The 27,550-nt window shown below is 42.1% G+C and overlaps 1 protein-coding gene across 1 annotated transcript in view; it reads left to right on the top strand.

Moving 5' to 3' along the window:
• Window positions 1–26,325, top strand: part of TMEM178B (transmembrane protein 178B) — a 201,982-nt gene extending 175,657 nt beyond the window's left edge. The window contains exons 3-4 of the mRNA XM_015866745.2: window positions 7,623–7,760; window positions 25,616–26,325. Coding sequence (XP_015722231.1) covers window positions 7,623–7,760; window positions 25,616–25,866 — 389 coding nt within the window. The 3' untranslated portion in view covers window positions 25,867–26,325. The remainder of the gene's footprint in view (window positions 1–7,622; window positions 7,761–25,615) is intronic.
• Window positions 26,326–27,550: the final 1,225 nt, after the last annotated feature.

Here is a 27,550-nt window from a genome sequence, read left to right as displayed (position 1 = left end):
ACTAGAACTGAATAGGATAGAATGGAATAGCATAGCATAGCGTAGCATAGCATAGCATAGCATAGCATAGAATAGAATAGAATAGAATAGAATAGAATAGAACAGAACAGAACAGAACAGAACAGAACAGAACAGAACAGAACAGTGCTTTGGCGGAGGCTCAGCTACACTGGCCCCTACACTGGGGGTTGTAAGGGCCAAGCTTCTGCTTCCTTCCCAGCCTGCTGCCACTCAGAGCTGAGTAGCAATACAGCAGATAATTTGCTCTCTAACCAAATTCTCTTTCTCAGCACGAGGGGAGTAATACTGGAGCAAAAGGCTGAACCATTACACATGATGATATTCACAGCTGTCTTTCTCCAAAGACCTAGCATAATTTTTTTGCCTTCTATGGTGAAACTCTACATTAGATCAGAACTCCATCTAATGTATTAAATTCCTGCTGCATAAATGCCTCCTTTATACATCCACCTCTTTAATATCCATGTCATAAAGTCTTTTGAATACAAATCCATCTTTTCAGCCTCAAATGAGACACTTTTTCCCACCTATCTTTTTCCCCTGCACTTATACGAGCTCTATTTCTGTACTTGTCTACTGCCTCCTTAACTCTGCCACTTATTATCTAGTGATTCTCTTTTGTCTCCTCTCTATCCTGCAAAAGCAAAAGGCAAGAGTATAACCAGGGCTTGATATTCAAGCTCTAGATGTTGCCTGCAGAATTCCATAGGCTTCTGTAATTTACCCCAGTACTGGAGGAACTTCTTTCAGGCAGTAACAGACAGTGTGTGACCTGGTTTGGGATGCCCCTTCCCTCCCTGGTGCTTCATAAGATGGTTCATTGGGAACAAGAAATTCCACAGTTGGTGGGGTTTGTTATCATGGCGTGAATCTCTAACGGCATCAGCCCTTGAACAGGACAGGACTCCATTCCCCCTCTGATGAACTGCTCACCCAACTCTAAAATCTTTGGGATTTCCTATGAAAGAAAGCAGGCTGAAATGCCTTTTTATGTCTGTTTCTGTTTTAAATAACTGTAAGAATGCTTATGCATTCTAATGGAGGAAATGCAGATAGATGATCTGTCTCAACAAGAATAAAGGATTTCCTTTCTACGTCCTGTCCTGAGTAATACGTTGAGTAATGTAATGTAGGCCACTGCCATAGACAAGTGTCTGTGGAGTGTCCTATCAGCATTTCCATATTGGTGAGTTCATGCATTCTGGTAACTAAACACAACCAACTCCTCTAGTCCAGAGAAAGGGATGAGATTTTCTGGTTTAGGGGAAACTATACGTATATTTTATAAATATTGTAGCACCTCTTGTGGAAAGAAAAATAAAGTAAAATATTTAAAAATAAAATAAAATAAAATAAAATAAAATAAAATAAAATAAAATAAAATAAAATAAAATAAAATAAAATAAAATAAAATCTCGCCAAAAATCTTTGGATTTTTTTATTTTTATTTTCATTTTTTTATTTTTTGAGAACTTTCTTTTTCTCAGTTTTGAGGGCTCAGTCAGTGCATGTATTTGTGAGACTTGTACTTCTGAGTCACTCCCTGGTGTAGATTATATGCATACAAATATAATCCACTGTTTCTTTTATTGAAGTAGGTTGAACTCGTTGTGATTGTGTTAGAGTAATCTTCAAATTGGAGACTGAATTGCCACAAAATTCAGTAAAAGTGCTCAAAGATTTTAATGGAGCCTCAGGTAGACTAATACATATTTCTTTTCTTATCTCTTCATTCCTGAAGTGGAAAGAAAAGATTAAAGCCTCACCCTCCACTTGCCAGCCTCATCCAAAATACTGTCCTAAGACGTGCAGAGAGAACTGTGAGAGCCAGAAGATGCCACTCAAAATCATCTGCATTAATACTCACTTCTTCATGGTAGCTGGGAGCTGCTGTTAGTAGTCAGTAGAAGACACATCTGTCCAATTTGAGATCTTTACCCATTATGAGCTGTTGAGGTGAGGTCAGAGAAGGAAAGATATCAGATACAAGTACCTCTGTGAGGCTGACTGTTTATACAAGAAGTTGTTTAAACTCAACTTAGTGAAAGCTGGTAAATTGTGCTCTCTATCTGCTGTTCTTAAATGATTTTCAATACCTATATTTGCTTTGAAAAAGATAAGAAGGGAGTGATTTAGGCTCTTTTTGGGTACAAATGTGTTTAAACCAACATCAGTAAAGAGAGATGAGAATGAATTTAGCACAGGATCTACTACAGTACTTTGATCTAGCATAAATCAATCATATACTAGATCAAAGTATGATCTAGTATAGATTGAAGTAAGATCTAATATAGATCAAGGTCTAGTATACACAAAAATGACCTGGCATTGAAGGATTATGCTGAAGTATAATGTAACCCTACTCTATTTCTGCTTTCTGTGATGTTTGTGATTTTTCCTGATATCTGGTCCTGGAGGGGCACTGAAGTAAATGTTGATTTCCCCTTTTGATGGGACATAATAGGAAAGGGCTACCCCATGTCATGAATGTCTTCTAAGGTGTTCTAGATTCTGGATGCAGCCCGCAGGATCCTTAGTCCCTGTGGACCTTTCTGTGTTGACAGAAGGAAGGAGATGTGGTGTATACTGATTGAAATTCTGTTTTCAGCAGCATTGCATATTCTTATGGTCTGATAATATACACGGTACTGTGAACTGCTAACAAACAGTTGAGAACAAGCATTGCTGAAAGCAAAAGCAGTGCTGTGCAATAAAAGGGTTTACCAGAAATCTGAGAATATAAATTGAATTATATGCCCCTCCACAACATTTTCATGCAGTCATGAGCAGGTTGTTTATTTTCATCTTGTCTTGATTTCCCCATCTTTCATATATTTTGCTTCCTGTATGCACGTTGTGAGGAAAGAAACGTCTAATACTTTCAGAATATTAATCTTGTTTTTGGAGAAGAAGATAGATATCAATAGAAGGCCCAAGCCTTTGCCTTAGAAAAATGACTTGCAATTTCAAAGAAAAGGACAGAACATCAAAAGTCAAAAAGGCATATTGAAATTTTCAAGAAGCAACACTGAGTCAGAACATGTTCTGTTTGCAGCTGCTGGGGTGTGAAACTTCTTCCACAATGTGAAAACCAGCATGAAATACTTTATTGCTCATAACAAATACAGATGGACAGATATCAGGGTGAAATGAAGGGCAGGGGCATTTGCAGACTGACAGAGAGAACCTTCTCCACTCACTACTTGAAAATAAGCAGATCTTAATCAGCTCTTCTGCCTTTCATTATCTTCAGAAAAGCTTTACAGTTAATATTCTCTAGCGGAAAACTAAAATGCTTTTAGGAAGTGCATGTTGTTTTATGAGACTCTTTTAAAGAGGTTGTCTAAAATGCTAATGTTTCTCTTCTCATCACAATTCATGAAGCTTGTGGCTTTCAAACTTACAATTTCAGTTTCAGTTATGAGAACTGGATTATTTCAACCCCTGTCCCTTCTCAAATGTTACTAATCAAGGAATCTGTAGTTTCTAGCCTACTTGAATGGGGTATCTGAATTCCCGACCTAATAATTCACATTGGTTTTGAATCAGGATTAGTTTCCCTCTCTGATACATGCAGCAGCACCTGTAACAGTGTTAGCCATGGAAAATACTCTCAAAGGGAATATATTCACACTTAACTGTAAAAAAGGAAAATGGGGTGAAGAAGGTGCCTCTAAAATGAGAGTGGAAAGAGAATACTGTAAATTCACTCACAGGTGATGGGGTTATCTAAGTCCACGTAGTAGATGAGTGAAACTACTGGTCGAACAGGCATGGCATCAAAAGTCTACTTTGACATCTTAAGTCCTACAGAACAAGCTGTGTGATGCTTTCTTTACATGCACCATGCAGCTACATTCCTAAAGGTCTGGGTTACAAAGGAGAAGAGTGGATGGAGGCACGTCCATGCTTGGGCCTGCAAACAGAACCCCTCCGTGCCTGCTCCACACCCTCAGAGACTCTACAACAGGTACAAGGCTCTAGAAGAGGAATGCCTATCTGTGATTGATAACAGCCCACTGACACTGGAGGAGACGACAAAATCAAAATTATAACAGTCCAATATCAGGACTACATCTACAAAGACAGATGAGTTTCACCTCTTTCAAAGGTAGAACATGGTCCTTAGCAAAAAGATATCAGGGCCCATTGGCAGGGTTTTAAACTAGGTTTGAAGGGGAGAGAGGTAATGGTGATCCTGTCCATGATAAGATGTGGGGTGGCATAGCTAAGTTAGAGGGACAGGGTGCTAGTGAGGGCCTTCAACCTGCTGCCCTGAGATGTGCTGGCAACACTGCAGCACACTTGAAATCTTATGACAATGAGCCAGGGACCACTGAGACAATAGGAGAAGGCAACAGGGAAGCTCAAGGGAAACACTTCAAAGGAATCAAGACACTAAATTTTAGGAAAGCCAACTCCAAGCTCTTCAGGGAGTTAGTGAACAAAATCTTCTGTGAGTCTGTCCCAGGGACAAGGGAATGTATAATGTGTGTTTGCTATTGCAGCTTCCATTTAGCTGCATCGCATGCAACAATGCATTTTTCTGGCATAATCACTCCTTCATTTGGGTTGGGATTGTCATACCATCATCCTGATATTCCGCAGTTACTCAGAGAAGTTTTCCAAGAGAGACTGTGGGGAATCCTGTGTGTGTCATAATCTGAAAATAATTAAAGGAAAAATAAACCAGAAAAAGAAGAAAAAAAACAAAAACCAAACTCAGGGTATGTTTGAATGTCACAAAGTAGAGTTACATGACAAAGCATGACACTATTTAGCACTGCAGCATATGTAATTAGGGAAAGTCTTGTCAGTGCTGATCAAAATTGGACAAAAAACCAACAATCTTTACTGATGAGCTATTGTTTATATGGCACTTTCCTATCCTAAATTAGCAGAAAGAATATATTCATATTGCTTCAAATAACACTATACGAGTCTTTGCTTTTCTGCTATGCTTTCCTTGCCAAGCACCGTGCCATCAGAACAATATCCATAAAATTACCATTAATGCGGGTTTGTGGCCAGAGGAGATGGGCTCCTATTCCATGTCCTTCTCACTACATTGCCTGAGGGTGAAGATCTGCTGCTGGAACAAATTATATCCACTAAATATTTTCCCACAAACAAACTGCTTTGAATAGACTTGCTCCCCATATTGACATCAGCTTCATGCTGGCTGACAGGTGAGGAGCACCAGGAAGAAGCTCTTGATAAAGTGTGGACTGTTTATGAAACCAGCTTTGCAACCCCTTCCTAGCACTGCCATTTGCATTGGCTGCCTTCAAGGAAGGATGTGACAGGACAAAAACCAAGATGGCTTTGAATATTGCTGTGTTTCAGTCTCCAGCAGGAAAAGAAGGCCTAGTGAAACATACCTTAAAAAATGGGTCTTCAGATCTTTGACCTGCTATTTGAACTACTCTGTCCAGTGGTGAAACTCATGTTCATTTTACTGGGGTGGAAACCACCCTTTAGTGTGGTAGATAGTTTGTGGAGATACTTTTGATCCCCTGTGGGACTGGCTCTATCAGTCAGTCATTGGGATAGGTCTGAGCAGCCAGTGACATCTCACAGCTGAATAAGACTATTTCAATTAAAAGTAGATTGTTAGGGCATTTGGATGAGCAAGTGCCGTTACCCAGAGTCAGCAGTCACAGGTTAAAATGGATGGGCTTTGCTGAGCTGACAAAGACAGCTGTGCAGCAGCTCTGAGATGTGTTTTGTTGTTATTGAAGATGGCATAGAAACAGTAAACATTTTAAGTTTTTATCTGCCTTTCAAATTGAGCCCAGGCTTTCACAGACTACAGAGCATGAAGATCCTCTGCCAACAGAAATGCTTACTAACATTTACTGCCTTTGGAACCCTTCTGAGAAATTCCCCCCAAAAAAGGGACCAGCACTGCCTGTGGGAAGTAGGAGTTTCTGCAGGAAATAGTTGTGGGTGTTTTTCTGTGTCTGACCACCTAGAACATATTCAAATGTTTTGTGACGAGTTTCTGCTTGATTTTGGTGAGTTGGTCACAAAACCTGAGATGAAAGAATGACTTTTAAGATATATATATAAGGGCACTGGACGCTGCTGGGCTGAAGGCCTGGTAATCTCTGTGTTGTCGGAGAGAGTCCTTGGAGAAATCAGTGATAATCTACAAGAACTCATTATAATTTCAAGGGAAGGGTTGTGTTCTGCTACTCCATCTTCTGTAAGAATCACTACAATGAACACAGCCCTGATTTTTCCCTGAATCACATCATTCTGTCTCAACACACCTACAGACCTTGCAGAGTCTCTAAACTTTGGATCAGGAGTTTGTTTTTAATCTCTGATGATGATAATTTGTTGTTGTTCATAAATTTCACTGACCCTGCACTGCTGGTATCTGAGGTCCTTTTCATCCACTGTCAAAAAAGGGCAAAAAGAAACAGAAACGGAGAAACGGGGAAATACCAGCCAAGGAGAGAAGCTGTCATAGAGCATGGTGGCTGATTCATGGTTTTCAATCCCACCTCCCTCGGTCATAAGCATTTTGTTTCTTGAAAGCAAGTGAAATCATGGCTATGCAAGTAAAATTTGCTTTAAGAAGGAAACAAATGTTGGAGGGCTGACTTGGCTGGAATTTTCCCTGCACGTATACTCATGACATATCAGTGCTTAAACTTTGTGCATGCATGAGGAAGGACAGGGAGCAGACAAATGTTAGTGAAGATGTTCCCATCTGTTCCATTATTTGAGGATGTAAAGATGCTTGTCAGCTCTCATAGGCCATTCTATTTTTGCCAGGTGGTCTCCCTGCTCAGATTTCACATCAGAAGCAGCTGTGAAGATTTTTTCCCAGCACATGTAGAACAAGGAATCCCTCTAGTTCCATCCTTGTTTGCAGAAGGCAAATATAGGATGTAGCAAGGGCTTAATTTAAGGGTTTCTTGCATTAGAACTTGAAGACCTTTTCCTACATTTGAAATAAATACTGGTTAACCCTATGCAGTTGTATCTTATGTGGTACTTTGTCCACAATTTCAGAGCACAAAATGCTCCACTTTAGTCTCCTGCTCTCTTCCTACGCTCTGTGTTCCTTCAGCAGTCAAGAATGTCCTCACCAAAAATCATCTGACAAGGTCATCATCTAGATACAAGAGAGGGCAATAAAGTGCCCTGTGCCCCAGCTGTGTGTCTGAAGATAACTTCTTGTCTCTGACAGCAGAGCATTTTGTATCTCACCATCTTGAGGGTCCCAAGATTCACAGACAGCACTGCTAGGCAGCAGGGAGATAAGCCCCATCCTACACATGGGGAACTGCATCCCAGAGGAGCACAGTCTCTATCCCAAAATCACACAGGGAATCAGAACTAGGGTAAACCCTTAGTATTGTCTGTGTGGTCAACTGCACCCTCTCCCCAGCCCAAGCTAGTGGCTTAATCTGTGGGTTATTCTCCCTTTGGGCATTCCTTATGCAAACCCTCCTGTGCCAACATACACATTAAACACCCAGCATTTTAGTAGCATTTTGGATTAAGACCATTAAGACCTGCGGAAGGATCATTCATTACAAAGCTCCATTCTCAGGCGTGCTGTTTTTCTGTTTTCCCCACTGCAGATCTGCGCAGGATGACAGCTGGCTTCATGGGCATGGCTGTGGCCATCATCCTGTTTGGGTGGATCATCGGTGTGCTGGGGTGCTGTTGGGATCGAGGCCTTATGCAATATGTGGCGGGGCTTCTCTTCCTCATGGGAGGTAAGGTGTCTGAGAAGACAAATATTGCTATCATGTGTTCCCCATTTTCTGTGTCACTAAAAACATGTTTTGAGAATTGTTTTAAGTTATCTGGACTTCATTTCATTCTGAGTTCCTTCTGCTGTATATTATGAATAGCCCAACAATGGCTGCATATTCCGTAAGTCAAACTGGGAAGGGCCTTTCAGGATTGCTTAGACCAGACCACTATTGATACAAGTAATGCTGTCAGAATCTCCTATCCCTTCGGCTCTCTAATATTAATAAATTTAATAATAAAACTCTGAAGATGAGGCACATGCTATTTCCTCTACTGAGGAAATATTTTGCTGTGGAAGACTTTGCTTTGATAGCTGGAATCTGAGCTCAGCGTTTTAACCTGTGTTTATTCCTGGTCAGTTGTTCCTTGATTCAAATGCAACCTTTGGTTTAAGTTCTCTGATGCTTATGAAGGGCATTGGCATCTTCTCACCTTTCTTTCTCTAAATATAAGTTTCCTACTGCAGATTTCCCTCTGTAGGACCAGTTATCAATCCAGCAGCCTTTTCTGTCACCAGTTCTTGTTTGTACATGGCTCTCTCAAATATAGATGAGAAGGGTCACTCCCAAACAAGGTCTGATCAGTGCCTCATATAGTGGCGTGAAGGTTCCAATACCCTGCTGGAAATCCTTGCCTGAAGTACTTTATAATTGTATTTGCCTTTTTCATGCTGCATCACACGAGAGACCCACAGCCACCCATCAGTTAGATAATACATCCAGTCCTTCCTCCTCTGTGATTTTCTACTGATGAGCTCCCAATTTACAGCAGAGTTTCTCTTTATTAGTCCCTAGATATATGCCCTGGCATTCTGTGCTTTTGCACTTCTTCCCATTTCAACCACAGTAGCCCTCAAGGTTACCCAATATTTTCTGTGTAACATTCCAGCCTTCCTTACTACAGATGCCATCCAACTTTCTGCCACCAGCAGGCTTCATAGCACACAATTACTTTAAACGAAGGATGTGAGAGTTAAGTCAGTGCTGGCTGAACATCTACAGCTGAATAGCATTACTTCTGTTCTCCATTCTTTTTTTCTGCTGGTGCTTTTTGCTTGTCTGGGTCCTTGCCCACTGAGCGGATCACCATTTCAATGCATTTGACCATTTGTTCACCCTTACTGTGGTGTGGAGCAGCTAAGACTGTGAAACACAGGTAAGTATGGGTAGTCCTAGAAGAGGAGCTAAGTGCTCAGATAACAAGCATTTCTTTTCTGGTGCTATTGGTGAGATAGATAGATGCTGGCTGTCTCGGTGCCCACAAACACATCAAAGTCTGCTAGTACCCTTTGCAAACACACAGTGGTCTGTATGTGGATGCCAATAAGTGGTTTGTTGTGGGTTTTCAGCACATTATGGGCAATGGGTCTGCCAAATTAGCTTAGTATTTCTTATGTAATTAAAAGCTTAATTTGCGCAGGGACTATGTTGTTATATCATGCTCAGATATCTGTGTGATATTTAACTTACTACAGCATGGCATCAGGTTAAAGTGTTTGGAACATAGTAAATAAATACAAGCAAATTTTTTTTTAGAAACTAGTTAAGTCTTATTTAGTAATTGAAAATTAACAATAAATATGGGGAGTTTCTAGCAAAAGAAAAAAAAAAGCTTCTTTTGGAAGCTGGTGAAAGCTTTCAGGTGAAACAAGACTGAGTGTAACAGCACATAATGAGATGGGTCACTCACAACTTACAAAAATAACCGTTGTTTGGTATGCTCAAACTATACGTGTTTCAGTGGAGACAGATTCAAGGTCACACAACTGGGAACAGAAGCATCAGTCAGCTTTGCAGAACACAAGGCTGCCTCTCGGAAAGCAACAGCTCTGAGAAGGTGTCTGGAATCATGGTTTCTGGGATCATCCAGCTGCGCAGGAGCATTCAGTGCAGTGCACTTGCTACATGTGCCAGTTCATCCTGTAGTTGTTTTGATGGGAACATGCAATAAGAGCGTAAGGGAGGATTATCTCTGGGGAAAGCACAACTATTTCTGGATATCCTAAACCTGTATCCTTGATAAAAAGGATGTGGAAAAGATAGAAGAGATTTGCAGAAGAGCTATAGGAATGACTGCAGGTCTGGAAAACAAGAAAAACACAGTGTGCCACAAAAGCCAATTGCTTGAAAGTGTTTAACAGAAGGTTTATAATTGACTTGAACACAGTGTGGAAATACCTGCGCAAGGAGAAACCATCTGATAGTAGCATGCTCTTTGACTTGAGTAGACAAAATAATAACAAGATCCAGCAGTTGGAAGCTGAAACTAATTGAAACGAGAGGCACCAGATTATTTTATCTGCCAAATTCTGTCAAGATGTGTGATATTTTTAATAAAGATGTGTTGGGAGGAGATCAAACGTGTTTTCTGCTCCAGCATAGGCACGTGAATCAAAGTTTCAAAGGGTTGCTATTCTCTTTGTTGCACAAGTCCGTGGCAACTGCTACCCCTTTCCTGATTTCTTTTAACAGCAAATGTGCATGAAGTAACATCTACAAAATAAAGCATTCAGTTACGAGCATACATAATTAAAGCTATCTAATCTGTTAGTCAGTAGCTATCAGTGTTTTCCTGCTGTGTCACAAGTTAGGTAGGCATTCTTTCTACAGCCAATGAATCTAGTTTGTACCTTTTGTTGTCCAACACTCTGTGAAGATGAAGCTGTTACTTCTGTCTTGACATAAATGCTGTCAAGATGTCACCCCATCAGTCTTCAAAATGCCTCTTAGTTCTGGTTAGTTTTCTTCTGGTTAAAAAGGGAAAAATGCCTTGGGAGGCTTCTAGTGCCCAACTACATTGCAGATAACAGGATCCTGTGTTATGTTGGTAGCTTTATAACCAGCCCAAAATCTGTCTTTCCCTTCCATTTGCAATGCTGCTTGTTTAGGCTATGTTTGTAGCATTTGTCTTGCATTACTTTGTAGATAAACAGCTCTTCTGTAACAATTTCAAGGTTAAATATTACTTGCTTAAGTTGTCTATGGGTTTTGAACAGGAAATCTCAATGGAGCCCTGAGAAATATGCTGTGGTAATCTTGCAAGACCAGACACGGTTTCCTGGACCTCTGGTTCTTTAATGTATTTACTGAATGGCCTTCTTGCTAGCCCATGTGGCAGTGCTTAATAAGGACTTGCTTTACCATGCTTGAAGTAATTTCTCAAGCAAATTGCTGGAATAAGTCATTTGTGAAATGCAAGGCTGTTATCTGGTATTAGCTCATCTGGAATCCAGGACATGCGAACTGCGATTTAGAGTGTACTTTACACTGTTATTCAGCATGTTTTGTAACAAGTTTAAATTATTAATAATTCATCTTTCCTTTTCAGTCCAAATGTATCTGTATCAACAGCGCACATCTCTTACAGCTTCTGAAGTTCTTTTGCATAATTTTCTGTACTTACCATAGGATTTGCACTTGGATTTCTTATCTTGAATGACAACATTCACCTGGCCACAGTAGATATATTTTTTTTAGCCCTCATCTTGCACAAAGCCATATGGACACTGCGGGTTATAAGGAGTATTTCTGACCTCATATTACATAATGATACTACCGCGTAGTGCCCCGTACCCTGGACTGGAGCTTCATTTCAGTATTGCCAGTATGATTTTATCCTGCAAAAGTTTCTCTTCTGGAGTTTCTCCATTTGGAACCATGCTCTTCTAAGAGATTTGTTCATTTTACGCATCCTACTTGACGCTGTTTAATTCTATTACAGAAGTGGGTCACACTCAAATTATATCTCACTCCAAGCACATCCTCTTGCAGCTTTCTTGCTTGTTCTCTACATGCAAATTATTGAAAATCTGTGCACCAGTAAAAGCTCTATGCTGGGCACATCCTCCAGTAATTTTCCAATTTTATAATAGTCACTGAAACCTTAGAGGCATCTGTAACACTGCTTTGAAATGTCATGGTCCTGTGGCAAACTTGATGCTTTCATGAATATCAAGTATTTAGGGATAGTCTAAAAGGAGTTCAGTTAGACATCTACTGAAAGAAATGCGCGTATTTGGGGCATTTTATATATTCTGCTTTGACCAAAGCGTGTTTAGTTGCACTGAAACGACACCTTTGCTTTTTGAAGCCTGTGTCTGACTTCTTCATCAATTCCCATGTAGCAGTTTTCATGGTTTCGGGCTTGGAAAAGTTCTTCTGAATGCAACAAATCCTTGTCTTTGCTTACCCCGGCAAACCCGTCACTCCATTTGGTTGGTGTCTTTCCTCCCCCAGTAGCAGACAACATTGTTGGCAAGTCAAGGTCAAGTGTCTTTCTCTTCCAGCCCCAAAGAGTTGAAATGCTGTGAACTGGCCCACTGGTAACCCTATAGAGGCAAATTTCCGCACCTTCAGTGCATCTCTCCTTCCAGTACTTCAAGTTATTTAAGAATATTTCCTGTATCATATTAGGCACACGGGCTATATGGCTGGCTAGTTATGGACCTTTCCTCCATCCTCCAGCACATTCACGTATAGGATCTTTTTGTTTCGGTGTCCATTTCATTTTAGCCAGCTGTTCTGCACTAGTGTGTAAGTTTCTTTAATTCTAGCTTTGAGAGCGGGGCTGATTTCATACCCAAATGTTCCAGGACCCTTTTCCTCTTCCCCAGTGCCTACCACAGGGGAAGTGGGCTGGCAGGGCAGCGCCATGGGGGCACACTCCAGCATCTCAGAGGGGCTGCACCCTCCCCTGCTCAATCTGGTGCACCTCCCCGATGAGCTGCTGTCCCCAGTCCCAGCTGGAAATTTAAAAAAAAAAAAGGCACTTCTAATATCTTTTTCCAGTACTTGCTTCAGCATAAAATTATCCCTGACCAAATTATATCCCTGGCAAGAGCTGCATCGCTTGCCTTTGTAAATGTATTAAAGACCCACAAAGAACGACGTTTTATCAGCCTTATCAGAGCTCTGTCCTTCAGCTGCATATTCGTGTGTTTTCCTTTTGTAAGTCTGTAATTTGTATTGAGAACACATTCCAGTGAAACTGTTAGGATTTTTACTGCATGCCTAACAAGGCAGCCCTTCAGGGAAAGACTTCTGAGTTGTCTTATTTTGTTCCAAATTTACTGCAAATAAATGCAATAAATCATCTCTGCGCTTGTTTACTCTTCTGCCCGTTCCTTTTACTCCTTCATCTGCTCTGCCTGTTTTGTCCTGTGACATGCACTTTATGATCATTTCAGGGTTTTTCCCCTCTTGCTAACAGTTCCCTCAGAGAAGCATACCATTTTACCACCCTTGCAGATTTTCATTATTCTTTGCAAAGTCAAGTATGTTTCTTGCTGTAACCTTGCTTTGAGCCAATTACAAATTTTACCATTAATAATTCAGGCTCTAATTAGTCTATTTGGAAATTATTCCAGCTGCTAAATGCCCTTATTCGTGTGATGGAGCTTCACCATGCAGTGATAAAATGATCTGTAGTCTCACGCTGTATCTCATATCTCACCTTTGCCTAGTGACATCTTTGAGTGAGATGCTGGGCTTGAGGCACCACCTGGGAGCCCGCAATACCCTTTTTTACTGGCACCTAAAGACCTGACGGCCTTCCTGTTCTGTCCTGCTGTATAAAGCAACTCTATGGAGTTTTTCCTCTCTGATTTTCCATCTGAGCACTTTATGCTATGAAGGCCTTGCCTCCTCTGCCCCACCAGGGAAACATGAGCATCTGGGGGATTCTAGCACTGTTTGCCAGCTCCATTTCTGCTGCTTATCTGGGTTCCTTTTGACCCACCCAAGGCTTCTGCTGACAGATTGCCCTTTGCAGCAGTTCCACCTCACAAGTCTTAGGTTAGAGTTGCAACAGCTTCCAACCTTTCCTCACAGCATAGGTGAAAACTTATTCTTTGCAGTGCTGGCTTCTGTGGCAAAGATAAGCAGGCAGGGAAGATGTGTGAGAAGGAAGAAGAAATAAAGTTATGCAGGTGTGCTGGAACAATTTAATGCTGTATTTCAGGCACGCAAGAAAACAATTTTATTAAAGAAATGAACAACTCACTTACAAAAATGCATAAGCACATTTTTCCCAGCAAGCTTTTAGATATTTTTCCAGGGAGAAACAACCTTTTCCAAATCCTCATCCTCATCTATCCTCTGAAACGTTCCCCAAATAGTCCTTCCCTCAGCGCAGGCGTAAGTCCTGCCAACAAAATGCTTGATCAGCCCTGTACCCATGCTTGGCAGTGCAGATGTGCTACACGCATCTGCACCCTTTTGCTCTCTGTGCAGTGCCCTGTCTTTAAAATCCCAGTCCTGTGTACTGTGCTTCCTCTGCCTCGCTCTACATGTGTTAGGTGATGACAACGGAGGCATCTGTGTTTTTGCAGCCATGGATTGCTACCAGCTGTTGAGTCATTTGCATCCCAAATTTAACTCACTGTACTTTGAAAATAGCACAGAGCGGCAGAAAATAAGAGTGTTTATTCTACATAACCGTGGTCCTGCCATCTGAAAATAATCATTCCACTGCTGAATAATTTAAGAAACAAAAATGTAACAATTTAATACAGCGAGCGTGAAGCAAAGCTCTGTGATTGACGTTTCCTAGGCAGTTACCTTCAGAGCAGCTGCCAAGAGGAGGCAGGGAGGGAGGCGAACAGAAAGAGAAATCCAGAGGTGTTCTTTGGACTCCATCTGGAGAGGCGGTGAGTCCAGCAGGGAGCCTGGGGTGTCTGTTTCCCACTGATGATCACGATCTTCCCACGTTCTTTAGGATGAGCGCTTGTGGTGATGTGATCAATGCACAACACTGAAGACTGAAGACTTTTTTTGTGATCATAGGATGACCTGGGTGGGAAAGGACAAGGCTGCCCAGAGCCATGTTCGGCCTGGCCTTGAATGCCTCCAGTGATGGGGCATCCACAGCCTCCTTGGGCAACTTGTGATCTGTCTTTTTTTTCTTCTTCCATACCATTTTTTTCACTGAAAGCTGTGCTTCTTCCCCCAAAGCAGTAGCTTTATAAAATTCATGTATAATCCCTTTTTTTTTCCTTCATGGAAATATAAGTGTGAATGCGTACATGTGTGAACATCTGCTTGCATGTAGAGCTTAAGCAACACCATGCAGTCTTTACTAAAACACAGGTGTACAAAAAGTGGCTGGAGTCTGAGCAGTGAAGATTGGTGTAAATATCGTCATTGCTGAGGCGTAACAGCTTTTGCCAACTGAAAAAGTATTTATAATTCAAAAGAAGTTGGAATGCTGGAAAAAGTGAGCTGCCAATCACATTCTAATCCTGTGGAAGACGCTAAATTAATGATGACTGCAGAGAAAGTTATGAATTCAGAGAAACTCCTTTCAGAGTGGCCTATGAACTTATTTATGTGGATCAGCCTCCAGATGGAGACAAAGGCTGATTTGTATCAGGGGAGGCCATAAACTGGATGTGAACCTTTGAACCAAGCCTCAGAGAGACATGGTCAGTGTCCCTCTGCCATGCCTCCCACACCAAACCCACACTTCTGCTCCTACCTATGTTTTTGGTTAAATTGTGCATTATGTTTAAAGGGTTTAAATGCCTTGAACTGGAATGGACTTGTGTTAATGTGCACCGTTAATAGGTTTTAAATGTTTAAATGTTTTTTAGACCCATCAAATACATTAGCAGGGCACTGAGGAAGGCAGAGGAAGAGACAGCAGAGGTCTTTGTGGACCTCTGATGAGACCCAGAGCCTGCAGGAGCCATGCGGACTTGGTGCCTGAGTGCCCCCTCAGGTAGTAATGTAACAACGCAGAGCATCTGCGTACTGAGATAATAAGAGTTAGTCTGTTATTAAAAATGCCCTTTTCTCCTCACTTTCAGGATCTGTCAGTCCCTCTCTTCAAGCAGCTCTCCTCTGCACAGCACGTAGTATCCCTCATGGGCAGGATAGCTAGTCATAGTCCCTGGTATTGTAGGTCGTGTTTCTTGGGCCTGAAGAGTTGCCCTTCTTTTGTTATGCTTTTCCTATGTATTTTGAAAGCTGGGCACTGATGGATACACATCTGTATATATATTGATATGTAGATATATGGATATATATGGATATGTGTCTAGTCCTCCTGCGTGGGTGGGACTGAGTGTGCACTTTTCTCTTCACTGGTTCACTATTGGTAAGTGCCTTTTAGAAATGAATATAATTTCCCTTTTGAATGTAATTTAATGACATATTTTCAGTTCAAAAGTAAACTTTTAGGAAATAATCCATGTAAACATATGCCCCTCTTGCCATGTTTTGGTAGTTTTCCATGAGGTCAAGGCGGCTCGTTCACTGTTTCCAAGATAGAAAAGAGCTGTTCAGGTAACTGCATGAGAAGATGGGATAAGGTTCGTGTATCATGTATAGAAGAGTTAGGATAGCTTCCAGCAGCCCTCTGTTGTGTACTGAGAACACGTCTTTATTTTATTTATTGTACCTATACTATATTACTTATTTATTTTGAAAATTGAAAAAGGAAGCTCTTGAGAAACATGAAAGATTGTCTGCTTTCACTGTATGGACTTCTCTGTATGCCACTGCATACCTTCCACTGAAATGTTCTTTTGTAATTTCTTGTTGTAAGACTCCTCAAGGGGAATTATACACATCTTTGCATTTCCTACAACAGAAGTTCAAAAGCAGGGATATGTCCTTCTTCTCACAGAAGCTTGCTATTTTCATTAGTTGTTATATTTCATAATACCTGAGGAATTAAGCTGATTCTTTAAGTCGATATCGACAGATCTGGCAAACAGAGACCTAAGGCTTAACACCTCTATAAGAGGATGGATGTGAAGTGGGAGATAGAAATGGGTCTTGTTGTGTGTTTTTTGTGCTGTGCTGCAGGGAATAGTCACTCAGAGGTGTTGAGATTTGTTGTGCTGTTGTTTCTTTTGTTTGTGGGGTTTTTTTCCTGGAAAGAATGGCATGACTAGAGAATTCATTGTCAGCTCCTTAGCATTTGATCTCTGTGGAAACATTACCATCTGATTTCAAGATCAGCCTTTGAGTACGCCGTGGTTTTTTCCTGTGGCTCATTTCTGATTCTCCTGGATGCACGCTCACACCACGGGAAGGAAATAGCAGCACAAGCAATTCTGGCAACTTTGTACGGAAGTACACCGGCATTTAGGAGAAGGAGGGGAAAGGCTTAGTGATGAGGTGCAGAGATCTGATAATCCGGATCAGAAGGCAGGGCAAGCAGTGTGTGCACACCTATAAACTCATTGTTTTTTCACTCTTACTTCAAATTGTTCAGCCTCCCTGAACCTGGCGGGCAGTAAAGCGAGGAGTCAGCTCACTCGGGCTATTCAGCAAAGAGAACAATTCCCCTTCCTGTTTTCATCGTTTTGAAAGTCATCTCTGCTGACTTGTAATTTCTCACTCACCAGGACAGGAGCTACTGATAGAAGAGTCTGTACCATCTAGAGTTATGGGAACAAAAAGCCTAGGATGGTTCTTAAGGGCTTGCAATCTGGTTTGCTTCTCAGGGATGTCAGGAGGTCTTTGGGGAAGCTGACAGAAGGTGAATTAAAGCAGAAATAAAGGAGGGAAGACGGAACCGATAGGAATACAAAAGACATTCCCACCCACCCAGTCCTAGAAAACAAGTTATGTGTTGTTTTAAAATGCTGTGGTTGTTCTTTACCTCTTAATAGCATCACCAGGTCTTTGATCTGCTGCTGGCTTCTGAATTCCAACAGCATAATGTTTCAAGGCCAAAGAAAAGCAATGAAAACAAAACTGGCATTTATCATGGGGTTGTTTTTTGTTTCTTTTTAAAATACCTACCAAGTTTTTCTGCATGCCTGGCATCAAAGAGGAAAGGAGAACCATGTAGGCAACAGAAGGAAGAGCAATGCTGGCAGGATTTGCTGGCCAGGAAGAATTCTTTGCAGAGAGAGAGGTGAGTGAATTTGTTTATGTAGCAAATCTCATTGGCTCTTTGGTTTGTCAACTTGGAAAAACAACACTCCCCTTGGACAAATCACTGCTACGCTCACTTGGTCTAATCTGCCTGGACAGAGAAGTTCATCTGGCTGCTGGAAATTTCACAGACAAGCGGTCAGATCAGGCAGAAACTCAATGAGCAGAGCCGCCTTCTTTTCCAGCCCATGTGCACTGCCCTGGCTTTTCAGTGATAACAGAGGGGAGTCACCTGTGTGCATCTGTGTGTACTTTAGAGGCTGCAATAGGAAAGAAGATTTCAGCATCTTCCATGCCCTGGGATCCTTCAAGGAAGCACAGAGGGGGTCAGAGTAGTTTTGTTATTTGAGAATATTCATGTAAATTATCTGAGCTTCATAAGGTTGGCCTGTGCTTGGTGCTCTTGGCCGGCCAATTGCATCATATTTTGATTTGGGGCTATTATATCTCAGTGGCTGTGTCCCTCAGCTGTGAAAAATAATTCCAAAGGCTTTCAAGCTGTTTAAAATTTCCTACATAAGAAAGGTTTTGCCAAGCAAAGCTTTCTGAGAGATGTTCATTTCTGACTGGAGGAAAAAGACTGTCCTTGGAGAGAAGCAGGATGACCTGACTGCTGAAAGACCAGATGCAAAGCAGTGCATGGATTCCCTGTGCTGTGGAAGATGCCCTGTGATGAAGCAAGCCCAACCCTGACCTTACAGATTTCTCTTCAGCTCTAACAAAGGCTGAGGCTGGGAAGCACCTCCCTGCCATACAGTTCAATACTAATCATCAGGCCTATCTGAGATACAGAGGATTCACATGAATTGGCTCAGACTTTAGCCTCTTTCAGCCTCAGAGCATGACAAAGCATCTCTTCCCGGGCAGTCCTGGGATGTGCATACAGCAGGGGATGCAACAAACCCACTGGCAGTTTCTACCTGTCACCAAGCATGGTGCTTGCTAGACAAGGAATGTAATAACTTCACTAACCTTTGGTTAGGATGTTTCATTATTTTGACATTAAGAAAGCCTTTTCTCTCTCTTCTGCCACCAGTAAAATACTGTATAACATCCCACTGCTCTGAATAACATCCCACTGCTAAAGCTGGCACAGTTTTTGCTGCCTCCTTTGTTGTGGCTGCAAGTTCACAAGCCATTATGTTTGCTTAATGGCTACTTTCAAGTCACTTTATTATTGCTAGGTTGGCTCAGGTGGGTCGTAGGCATCGCCATGGCTAAAGTAATTAGAGGGTTGTTCAGCTCGGGCTTTGATCAGCTCCTCTCTTTTCCCCTGGTACATTTTATCAAAACAATGTGCTGTTAGCTACATGGTGTTGCTTTTGCCTTACATACTGGCTCAGAACTTTAGAGGGTACTTGCTCTGTCCTGGCTGTTGCTGAGTGAAGTGGCACCCAGCGTGGGCATCCACTCCTGGTGCAGTACCGTGCGCTGTTTGGTATGAGCAAATCTGAGGGGTGTGCAGTGTGCAAAGTATAGACTGACTTTTGGAGCAACATTGTTAGCTGAAGCTCAGCCTTCAACTGCTGTAATGTCTTTCCATATTCTACTTTGACTTACACAAACCTAAGGGTCATGCCCACTGAGTGTATGCAGTCCTGATGGAGAATACGTAGTCCTCTGATGCCAGAATGCATTACAGCTTGTGCAGCATCAATCCAATAGACAGAGACTGCTGCCGAACCCACTGGCAGCAGACACTCATCTCTCACATGTGGGGCACAGGTGCTGCAGGTACATTTTGAAGCAGGAGGCCAAAGGCCAAATGCAAACAGCATTCTCACAGTGGCTATAATGCAATATCACAGCCCTTCTACAGACCCTGCATTTTACTCTAGATCTTAACATAAAATAAAAATGTATTAGGTGCCAACCAAGGTGGGTTTATGGTCTCATAAGGACACGGCACTGAATTTCCATCACCCAGTCAGTCTTTGGCTTCCATCTCAGCTTTTTTATAAGGGCAATTTCCCAGTAAGCCCCTTGCTATTCTGCAACCTACCGGTGATGCTGCAAGCTGCTTCTGCTGGAACAGTACATAATTAAGCAATAATTTATATTCTATGCATGTATGCGCAGAGCAATAAAGTGTTCTCAAGAGCTGTGTGCTGCTGAGGCGTTTAATCCGTGCACAGAAGGAGTTTACTGCAAAGCTGCTCCCTCCAAAAGGCTTTTGTCATCCCTGTGCTGGGAGGGAATTCAGTTTATTCTTTAATAATTTCATTTGATTGTGATATAATTTAAATAGCTAATGGTACACACTCCACTTTAGGATTAGACCCCATTTTACTTGTTTGTTTCATGTACCTTGAAAACAATAAAACTAGCAGGGTACGGGGAAACTGAAAATTGTGTTGTTTCACTTGTGAGATTTTTTTTTCCTTATAACCCTACAATAAAGAAGTGATGATAATTAAATAAACGGCACTCCTTCCAAAGACATTAGTAGCCAGACATTGCCACCAACAGCAGCCAAGAGAAATGGAGGAGACTCGCATATATTTGAGAATCACTTGGTTTCAGGGGGCATCCAAAAATCCATACCCTTGTGTTTCCCTTTATATCGACTAGTGTTTATAAATAATAATTGACATTTCTGTCACTGCAAAAAAACAGAAGGGGAAAGGAATCCATTTTGGGTTGGGCTTTTGGGTTTTTATGGTGGTTTTTTTTTTTTGGTTTTTTTTTTTTCTTGGATTGTTTACTTTGTACATCAGACAGCTCTGTTAGCTCATGAGGTGAATCATTTCTGCCTGCTGCTGGGAAAGGGAGAGAATGTGTGTCTCCCAGCCAGACACAGAAGAAATTATTTCTCGTTAATAAGAAAAATGATTTCTGCTGCCACAGAGACAGGGGTCTCAAAGGTGGGCTTGGGGCAGGAATCATTTATGTTACTGGCTTTTTGAGTCTCACTTGACTTCACATTGGTGATGTATCCTGAAGGTGAGGAGATCTAGGAAACAGTTCCCTTCCCTTCATCCCTCTCTTCCTCCCTCCCTTCCTCCCTTCTTCCCTTCCTTCCTTCCCCAGAAGATGTACTGAAGTGTACTTGTATTCTGATGATTTAAATTCTTCACCCTCCAGATATGAAACAGTAGTGAGCATTAAAATGACCCGGTTTGTTACCAAGCCAAGAGAAGCAGTTACCTGAAACAGCTTCTGATGGTAGTTTAAAGATTAGGAGTGCCCTTATGATCACCATGAACACCTGCCTGCTGAAGGAGTGGACATGACTATAGTCAGGTATCATCCCCAGTGCTTGGGGCAGGGGTCTTCAGATGTAGCCCCTGCTATTGGGTTCTGTTTGATGCCAAGGTCCCATGGCACACCCCATCCCCCAGGGACACAACTAGTATGGGAAGCAGTGTTTTGGCAGGCTTATTTTCATTTGCAATATGGCTATGAAAGACACACCCTGCAAAGCCACTCAAGCTTTCTTGCTGTGGAAGCAGACCTGTGGTCTGTGGTTTAAGGACATGGGTCCTGAAATGGTTTGGGGGACACTAGTGAGAGGCAAAATTCAAACGTGTTTGGTACAGATGGTTTGAACCCCCTTGTATTTAAATCACTTCAGCATAGCCAATTAATTTACAAGCAGTTCTGTTCTCCCCTGAAGGTGAGGTTTGAAAATTGGAAACAGAAGCAATGCAGCTCCTCACATGACCAGGATGATCGGAAAGAAAAAGAATGATTACCAAATAAAAATAAAATTCCTTGCAGGGCCCCACAGCTCTGTTTGCTAAAATCATGCTTTCAAAACAGCTTCAGCAAAGGGCTCTTGCTCACAATCCACTCCAAATTAGGTTTTGATCAGTAATTATATTTCTTTTCCCAGTCATCACTCTCCTGACCATGTCTGCCCCTGCAGTGAAGATGGCAGAAGTAATGTCCCATGAGCAGCCGCATCCAGTGGCAGGGAGCCAGAGCCCAACCTCTGCCCCGAGTGTCTCCCAAAATGGGAGAGTCAGCTGGGAGTCACGGGCTCAGCTGACAGCAGGCTGAGCTTGGCAGTGGCCACTTACCTGTGTGTCCGCCATCAGGTCTTACACGAGAGAACAGGGTGATACAGCTAACATTTGTTATTTGTCAGATTGTGGCAATGAAAGGATGGAGATTAAAGGACTTTCATGTTGTAGACGTCCATTGCAAAAAAAAAAAAAAAAAAAAATCATATCTGCCCAACACAAATATCCAGTCTCCAGAAGAGACATTCAATACATTCTATATTCTTCCTCCATAATAAGGAAAAAGATCACCAACCATGACGCATTTAATAGCTCAGGTGCTCTGTTAGCAGAACAAGCATTGTCAAAACCAGGGAGGAAGGTATTTGTCTGATGAGGAGTCAAGATGGAGGCTTGACTGCATGTCAAACAGCGGTTTCTGTAGTGCAGACACGGCCTTACTTGGAATTTCATTCCTCACCTGCCTGTAGCATTTTGCAATGACATGTGAATTTCCTTTGTCAAAAATGCTCTTGTTGCCTTGTCTCATTTATTAGTGCTTCACTTAGGATGATAGCGCATAAATCCCGTCACAAAGAACTGAGCATGCTCTGCTCTCCCCAGCTGCTGGAGGAGATGGGCTTTATCTTCCAAGCCCAGCTCATTCACCAGCACATCCCTGGTAAGCTCTTATTACCTCCTGTCATTCACAATATAGAAGCCATTGCCACAGCCCCAGTGCCGAGCCTCAGCCCTCCAACCTTCGCGACTGCTTGGGCCAGAGTTGTGAGCAGTGATTCTGACAAAGAAAGACAAGTTTACATTGCTGCTGCTGCCTGGGGATATGGCATGTTAGTACCTCACTGGCTGCAAGAACCCACCAGGAAACCAAAAAAGAATCTTAGGGCTGGGGATGCTCAGGAGTTGCTGTAATCCTGTTGCTGTGTCCATAGTGCAGGCAGTACTGTGGCAAGAGTGGAAACCTTCCTCCTTCTGGCATCCAAGCTAGGTGTCGGACCTGCACTAGCAGAGGCTGTCCAAATGCAAACTCTGCCTCATCATTCCTTCCACCCGTGATTGTTTTGCTATGATGGCCAACACCTGTAACATCTGGAAAGATGATCTTTTTTGTTATGGTTGCCAGTTCATGAGGAAAAGGCACTGAGCAGTCATGAGGTTGTAACAGTAGCCAGTTTTCACCAGTAACCCCCCTGGTGAGAAGCCAGATTAACTGCAAGTGAGAACTTCCTTGGTTGGCTGAACACAAACAACACATAGGATTCGTATAATGTTTGTAAGGATTACTCTAGGTGATATAAAATGGCAGTTTAATGTCTGCAGTGAATAGTGTGAGAGGCTGATAAACCTGTGGCCATAGTGCTGTACAAAGCATCCTGTGGGAAGCACAAGGGTTGAATGGCTGAGAGCCACACTATGCATCCTCTGACATTGTGTGTGATGGTCACTATTTATTATCGTGAGATTTGCACTTTCTCCAGTGCAGGGGCAGGATAGGAGCAGCCTTTTTTAAAGAGAAGAAATCACATGTTTATGATAAGCTTTGTTCTCTGTTACTTGTTCCATTTTGTTGTTCATTTGTTATGGGGCAGAATACCCCCAGCAAGGTGGAGTGCCAATAGGTTGGGGCACTGAACAAACGTAATGGGTACAAAACACTCCTTGTACTGAAGAGCTTGTAATCAAAATAGCCAAGATAAAGCATGAAAGCACAGGGAGCGTTTGAAAACTGAAGTTATTTTCTTCCCTTTTGTACTTTCCAAATGCAGTTTCAGTCTGGCCGCACAGATTTTCCCACCCACCTCTCTTAACAATCTTATATTTCAAGAGAACTGAAATTATCATGTTCTCACTAGAAAAGAGAGGCCTTTCATGTCATTTTCTAACTCTTTGAAACAAGCCGTGGAGCTGGGTTTCAAGCATAGCAGCTCTGAGGGATCCTTTTTCTCCACAATGTACTAGTCATGTTGATGTGTCACACAAGGACAGCCGTGTTCTTGGCAGACAGCTTCATGTTCCAGGATAACCTAAGTGACATGGTAAAGAACAAAAAGAGTTTTACCCTGATCAAAGAACATGGTTTTTGAGTACAGAATTCTGGGAGAGAGACCTATTCCTCCTACTCTGTGCTCTGAAGTAGTGCAGGACATCTCTGAAAACAACAGCAAAGCTGGGGCATATACAGTGCTCTTGCAAAAGTCCACAGTGCTTATTGCAGACTAATTGGGTGCTGGGCTGGGATAAGAAGGCAGCCTTTGTAACAGCATAGTATCCACCACAGCAGCTCTCTGGTACAGATTGGTGCCCTGAGGTATTATTGTAATGTGAGAACTTACGAGCAGTACTCTCTGGACCATCTGGCAGCCATATATATCATCAGGAGAGGAACCCAGAGTTCCAGGATTCCCTGTGATGGAGGCTGTGGTCAGAGGGGGTAACAGAGTGACGTGACAGTGGGCTCACAGCTCATCCAGGATGGAGTTTTGCATGGACATTCTAGAGTTTTAGGATGTGCCTGCTAAATTAGAGAGATGGATATGGTGGGGAGTCCAAACATTTTTGTTGGTATATGTGTTCCTACAAATGTCCTCAGTTCTGAGCCTAATTCCAGAGGAATTCAACTCATAAGCTAATCTGTTTCTTCAATGGAAATCAATTTCTTCAGCGTAACTGCAACTAAAAAGAGTGAAGCAGCAGAGGCACAAAAGGAGAGTTGCAGGAGCAGAAGAAGGAGAGGACAGAAGAAGACCAAGGTACCAGAAGTAAAGAGAATGAGGCAAGCTGTGAATGCTTTTGGCATTTTGCTACCTTATGGACAGGAACAGTAGATCCCTCAGCAGCTCTGCTACTTAACAGAGGTCTGACACAGGACATACTTTGCAGGTAGCACACACAGCATGCCACAGGGCTGTGCACGAGCAGCAGGCCAATCATGTGAGTACCTCTATCACGTGTACTGCACATCACCTTTTGAGTCAGTCTCTTGCGGACAATTCAGAGAGAACTGTACAGGGAGGAATTAGAGAGGAAAAATAAACTACCAACTTTGTGTAGACAGTGGGTGTTATCTCTTGAGATGGGCGCACAGAGACTGCAGCTATCCATTATTTGGTGTGTGGGTGGCAACAGTGACATTTCAGGAGCTCAGAGTTTAGCTGTGATGAAGCTGGAGGCCAAAAAGATCACAGTTAGACTCATCTGGGTGGGCTAAGGCTCAGCCTCATCTGATGTGTGTGGCTTTCCAAAAGGAGGCTGTCCTTGCAGTGCTCTCAGGAAGAAGTGAAATAGTGCCGCGGGGATGGAAAACAAGAACAGGATATTCTGAAGAGTTCCCCAGTACTGCAGAGGGCATCTGGAACGGGACCGAAGTCATGCAGAGGATAGAATCCAAATTTTGTGAGGGATTTTAAGATTTTTAAAGTGACATTTCAAAAGGGCAAACATTTTAGATTTTGATGTAAGAAGAAATGGAAAAAAAAAAACCTGCCCAGGGCATTTCTAATGTATGTTTCAACGTAGCCAAAATGTCAAGTATTTTGTAATATTTTCTTCTATAAAATTCATAATTGAAAAACTGAATTTAAACAAGAACTCCATCTTTTTCCTCTAAAGAGTACCGAAACGTGACTATTCACTCCTTATTTGTCCAAAGCAAAATTCCCACAAAATCAGTGGTTTCATGGAGCGTTCTGGTTTACAAGGGAGTGCTCGTAATGACAAAACCGTTCCAGCTGAAGTTTCTCCATACGACTCCATTCAGCATCAGATCAATATTCGAGGCTCTGGTGGCACTCAGTTCATTTCCCATGGCTAGACTAACCTACTTTCTATACAAACTTCTTTCCTTAGGCATATCCTTACTGACTGCAACAACTCTTGGCAGCTAGGAAAGTGATATGTCTCTTACTCTTCTAACTTTTCTGTATTTTTCTCCTCTCTCCTTCTCCCCTTCCCACTCTCCTCCAGGAACCTTCTGCATCATTTCACTGTGCACGTGTGTGGCTGGAATCAACTTCGAGCTCTCCCGCTACCCCCGCTACGTCTACGGGCTGCCAGAGGACATCAGTCATGGCTATGGCTGGTCCATGTTCTGTGCATGGGGGGGCCTGGGCCTCACTCTTATCTCTGGCTTCTTCTGCACTCTGGCCCCTTCTGTCCAACCTGTCCCCAGGACCAACTGCCCCAAATCTAGACCTGAGAATGGGACAGTGTGCTAAAAAAACAGCCAACAACAAATACACACACACACACAGGTGTATATATATATATATATATGTCTATGTATACCTATACATGCATATATATGTATATATAATTAAATATATATATAATCTCAAATTAATGCCAGTGCCAAGGTAGAGCTGAGTCCAACATGGCACTCACATCTCCACTGGACTCTGTGCTGCTTCGTTCTTTCTCACCAAGATGGGAATGCTTTTCTCTCACATGGCTCTTCCATCCAACTCTTAACTCCAGCGCCATATCTTAGAGGTTGAATTAACATGCTGTCGCACCTACCAGCTGCCACCCTGGTGAGAGAGAGAGGGGTCCGGGTGGGGACCTGGAATCAGTCTGTACAGGACATGGAGGGCTGGGGAGCAGGGGCAAAAAGCCCATCCATTGCAGTTAGAAAGGAAAATGCAAACAGCAAGCAAATAAACAAACCAAGCAATTGAGCCACCTCTACGATGTACCTCCTCAAGGCCATTATCAGAAACCCACACACTTTCTTTTCATTCTGGAAAACACAATGAAAAAGGTCTGCCCTATCATTGTTTATTTCTTATTATTTTCTCTCTATGTATGTATATATAGTTTGGGAGTTTCTTCTTTTCTTTACTTTCTCTTCTTCTTTCTTTCTTTTCTTTTCTTTTTTTTCTTTCTCTGTTCTTTCTTTTCTTTTCCTTTCTTTTCTTTTCTTCTTTTCTTCTTTTCTTTTTTCTTTCTTTTCTTTTTCTTTTCTTTTTTTCTTTCTCTTTCTTTTTTCTTTTTTTTTTTCGTTTTTCGTTTATTCTTTTTCTTTTTCTTTTTCGTTCTTGCCTTCCCTTCCCTTCCCTTCCTCTATCCCCTCCTTACCCTTTCCCTTCCCTCCTCCTTCTCCCTCTTCCCTTCCCTTCCCTTCCCTTCCCTTCCCTTCCGGCTTCCCTCCCTTCCCTCTGCCCTTCCCTTCCCTTCCCTTCGCCACTAATGGTACCCGTCCGCGTTCCCTTCATTATTTCCTGTCCTTCGAAAGGCCTTTCCATTTCTTCCTTACTCCTTCCTTTCTGTCCTTTCCTTGTCCTTTTCTTTTCCTTTTCCTTTCCTTTTCCTTTTCCTTTCCTTTCCTTTTCCTTTTCCTTTTCCTTTTCCTTCCTAAAATGCAGAAAACAAAAAGGACAGAAGATGTGGGGAAAAGCAAAAAAAGGCATTTTTCTCTTTCCTGCCAAACTTTAGAAAGAAGCAAACAGACAAAAACAATTTAAAACAAGAATCTTATAAATAAAAACAGAAAACACAACAACAACAACAACAACAAAAACCAACATTTGAGGATGTCTCAGCAGGGACTCTCCAACAGTACAGTTTTAATCTTCCAGCTGCCTTACATCCAGGCTTACAACTGAGGCTGAACTGCTATTGCAAATGCAGTAGAAGGCCTTCTGAAAATGCTGTGATACTTATGTGTATAACATTTTCTTCCCTCTTCTTCTTCTTCTTTTTTTTTTTTTTTTTTTTTTATTATTCTAAGGAAAAAGAAAAATGTAAAACATTGCAATGTGATTGTCCACGACACCATCCATGCTGTGTTTGTGGCCCAAGACTGAGGCAACTGCAGAAGCGCGAAGAAAGCCGTCAGGTCTGAGACAGTGCGTCTCTTCTGGTGGATTTCTGGATGGTTTTGGTTTTCATGGAGCTTCCGAG

The sequence above is a fragment of the Coturnix japonica genome, chromosome 1 (assembly GCF_001577835.2).
Source record: "Coturnix japonica isolate 7356 chromosome 1, Coturnix japonica 2.1, whole genome shotgun sequence".
Lineage (NCBI taxonomy): Eukaryota > Metazoa > Chordata > Aves > Galliformes > Phasianidae > Coturnix > Coturnix japonica.
Note: the sequence above shows the minus strand (reverse complement) of the source record. Positions and strands in the feature narration are given on the sequence as shown.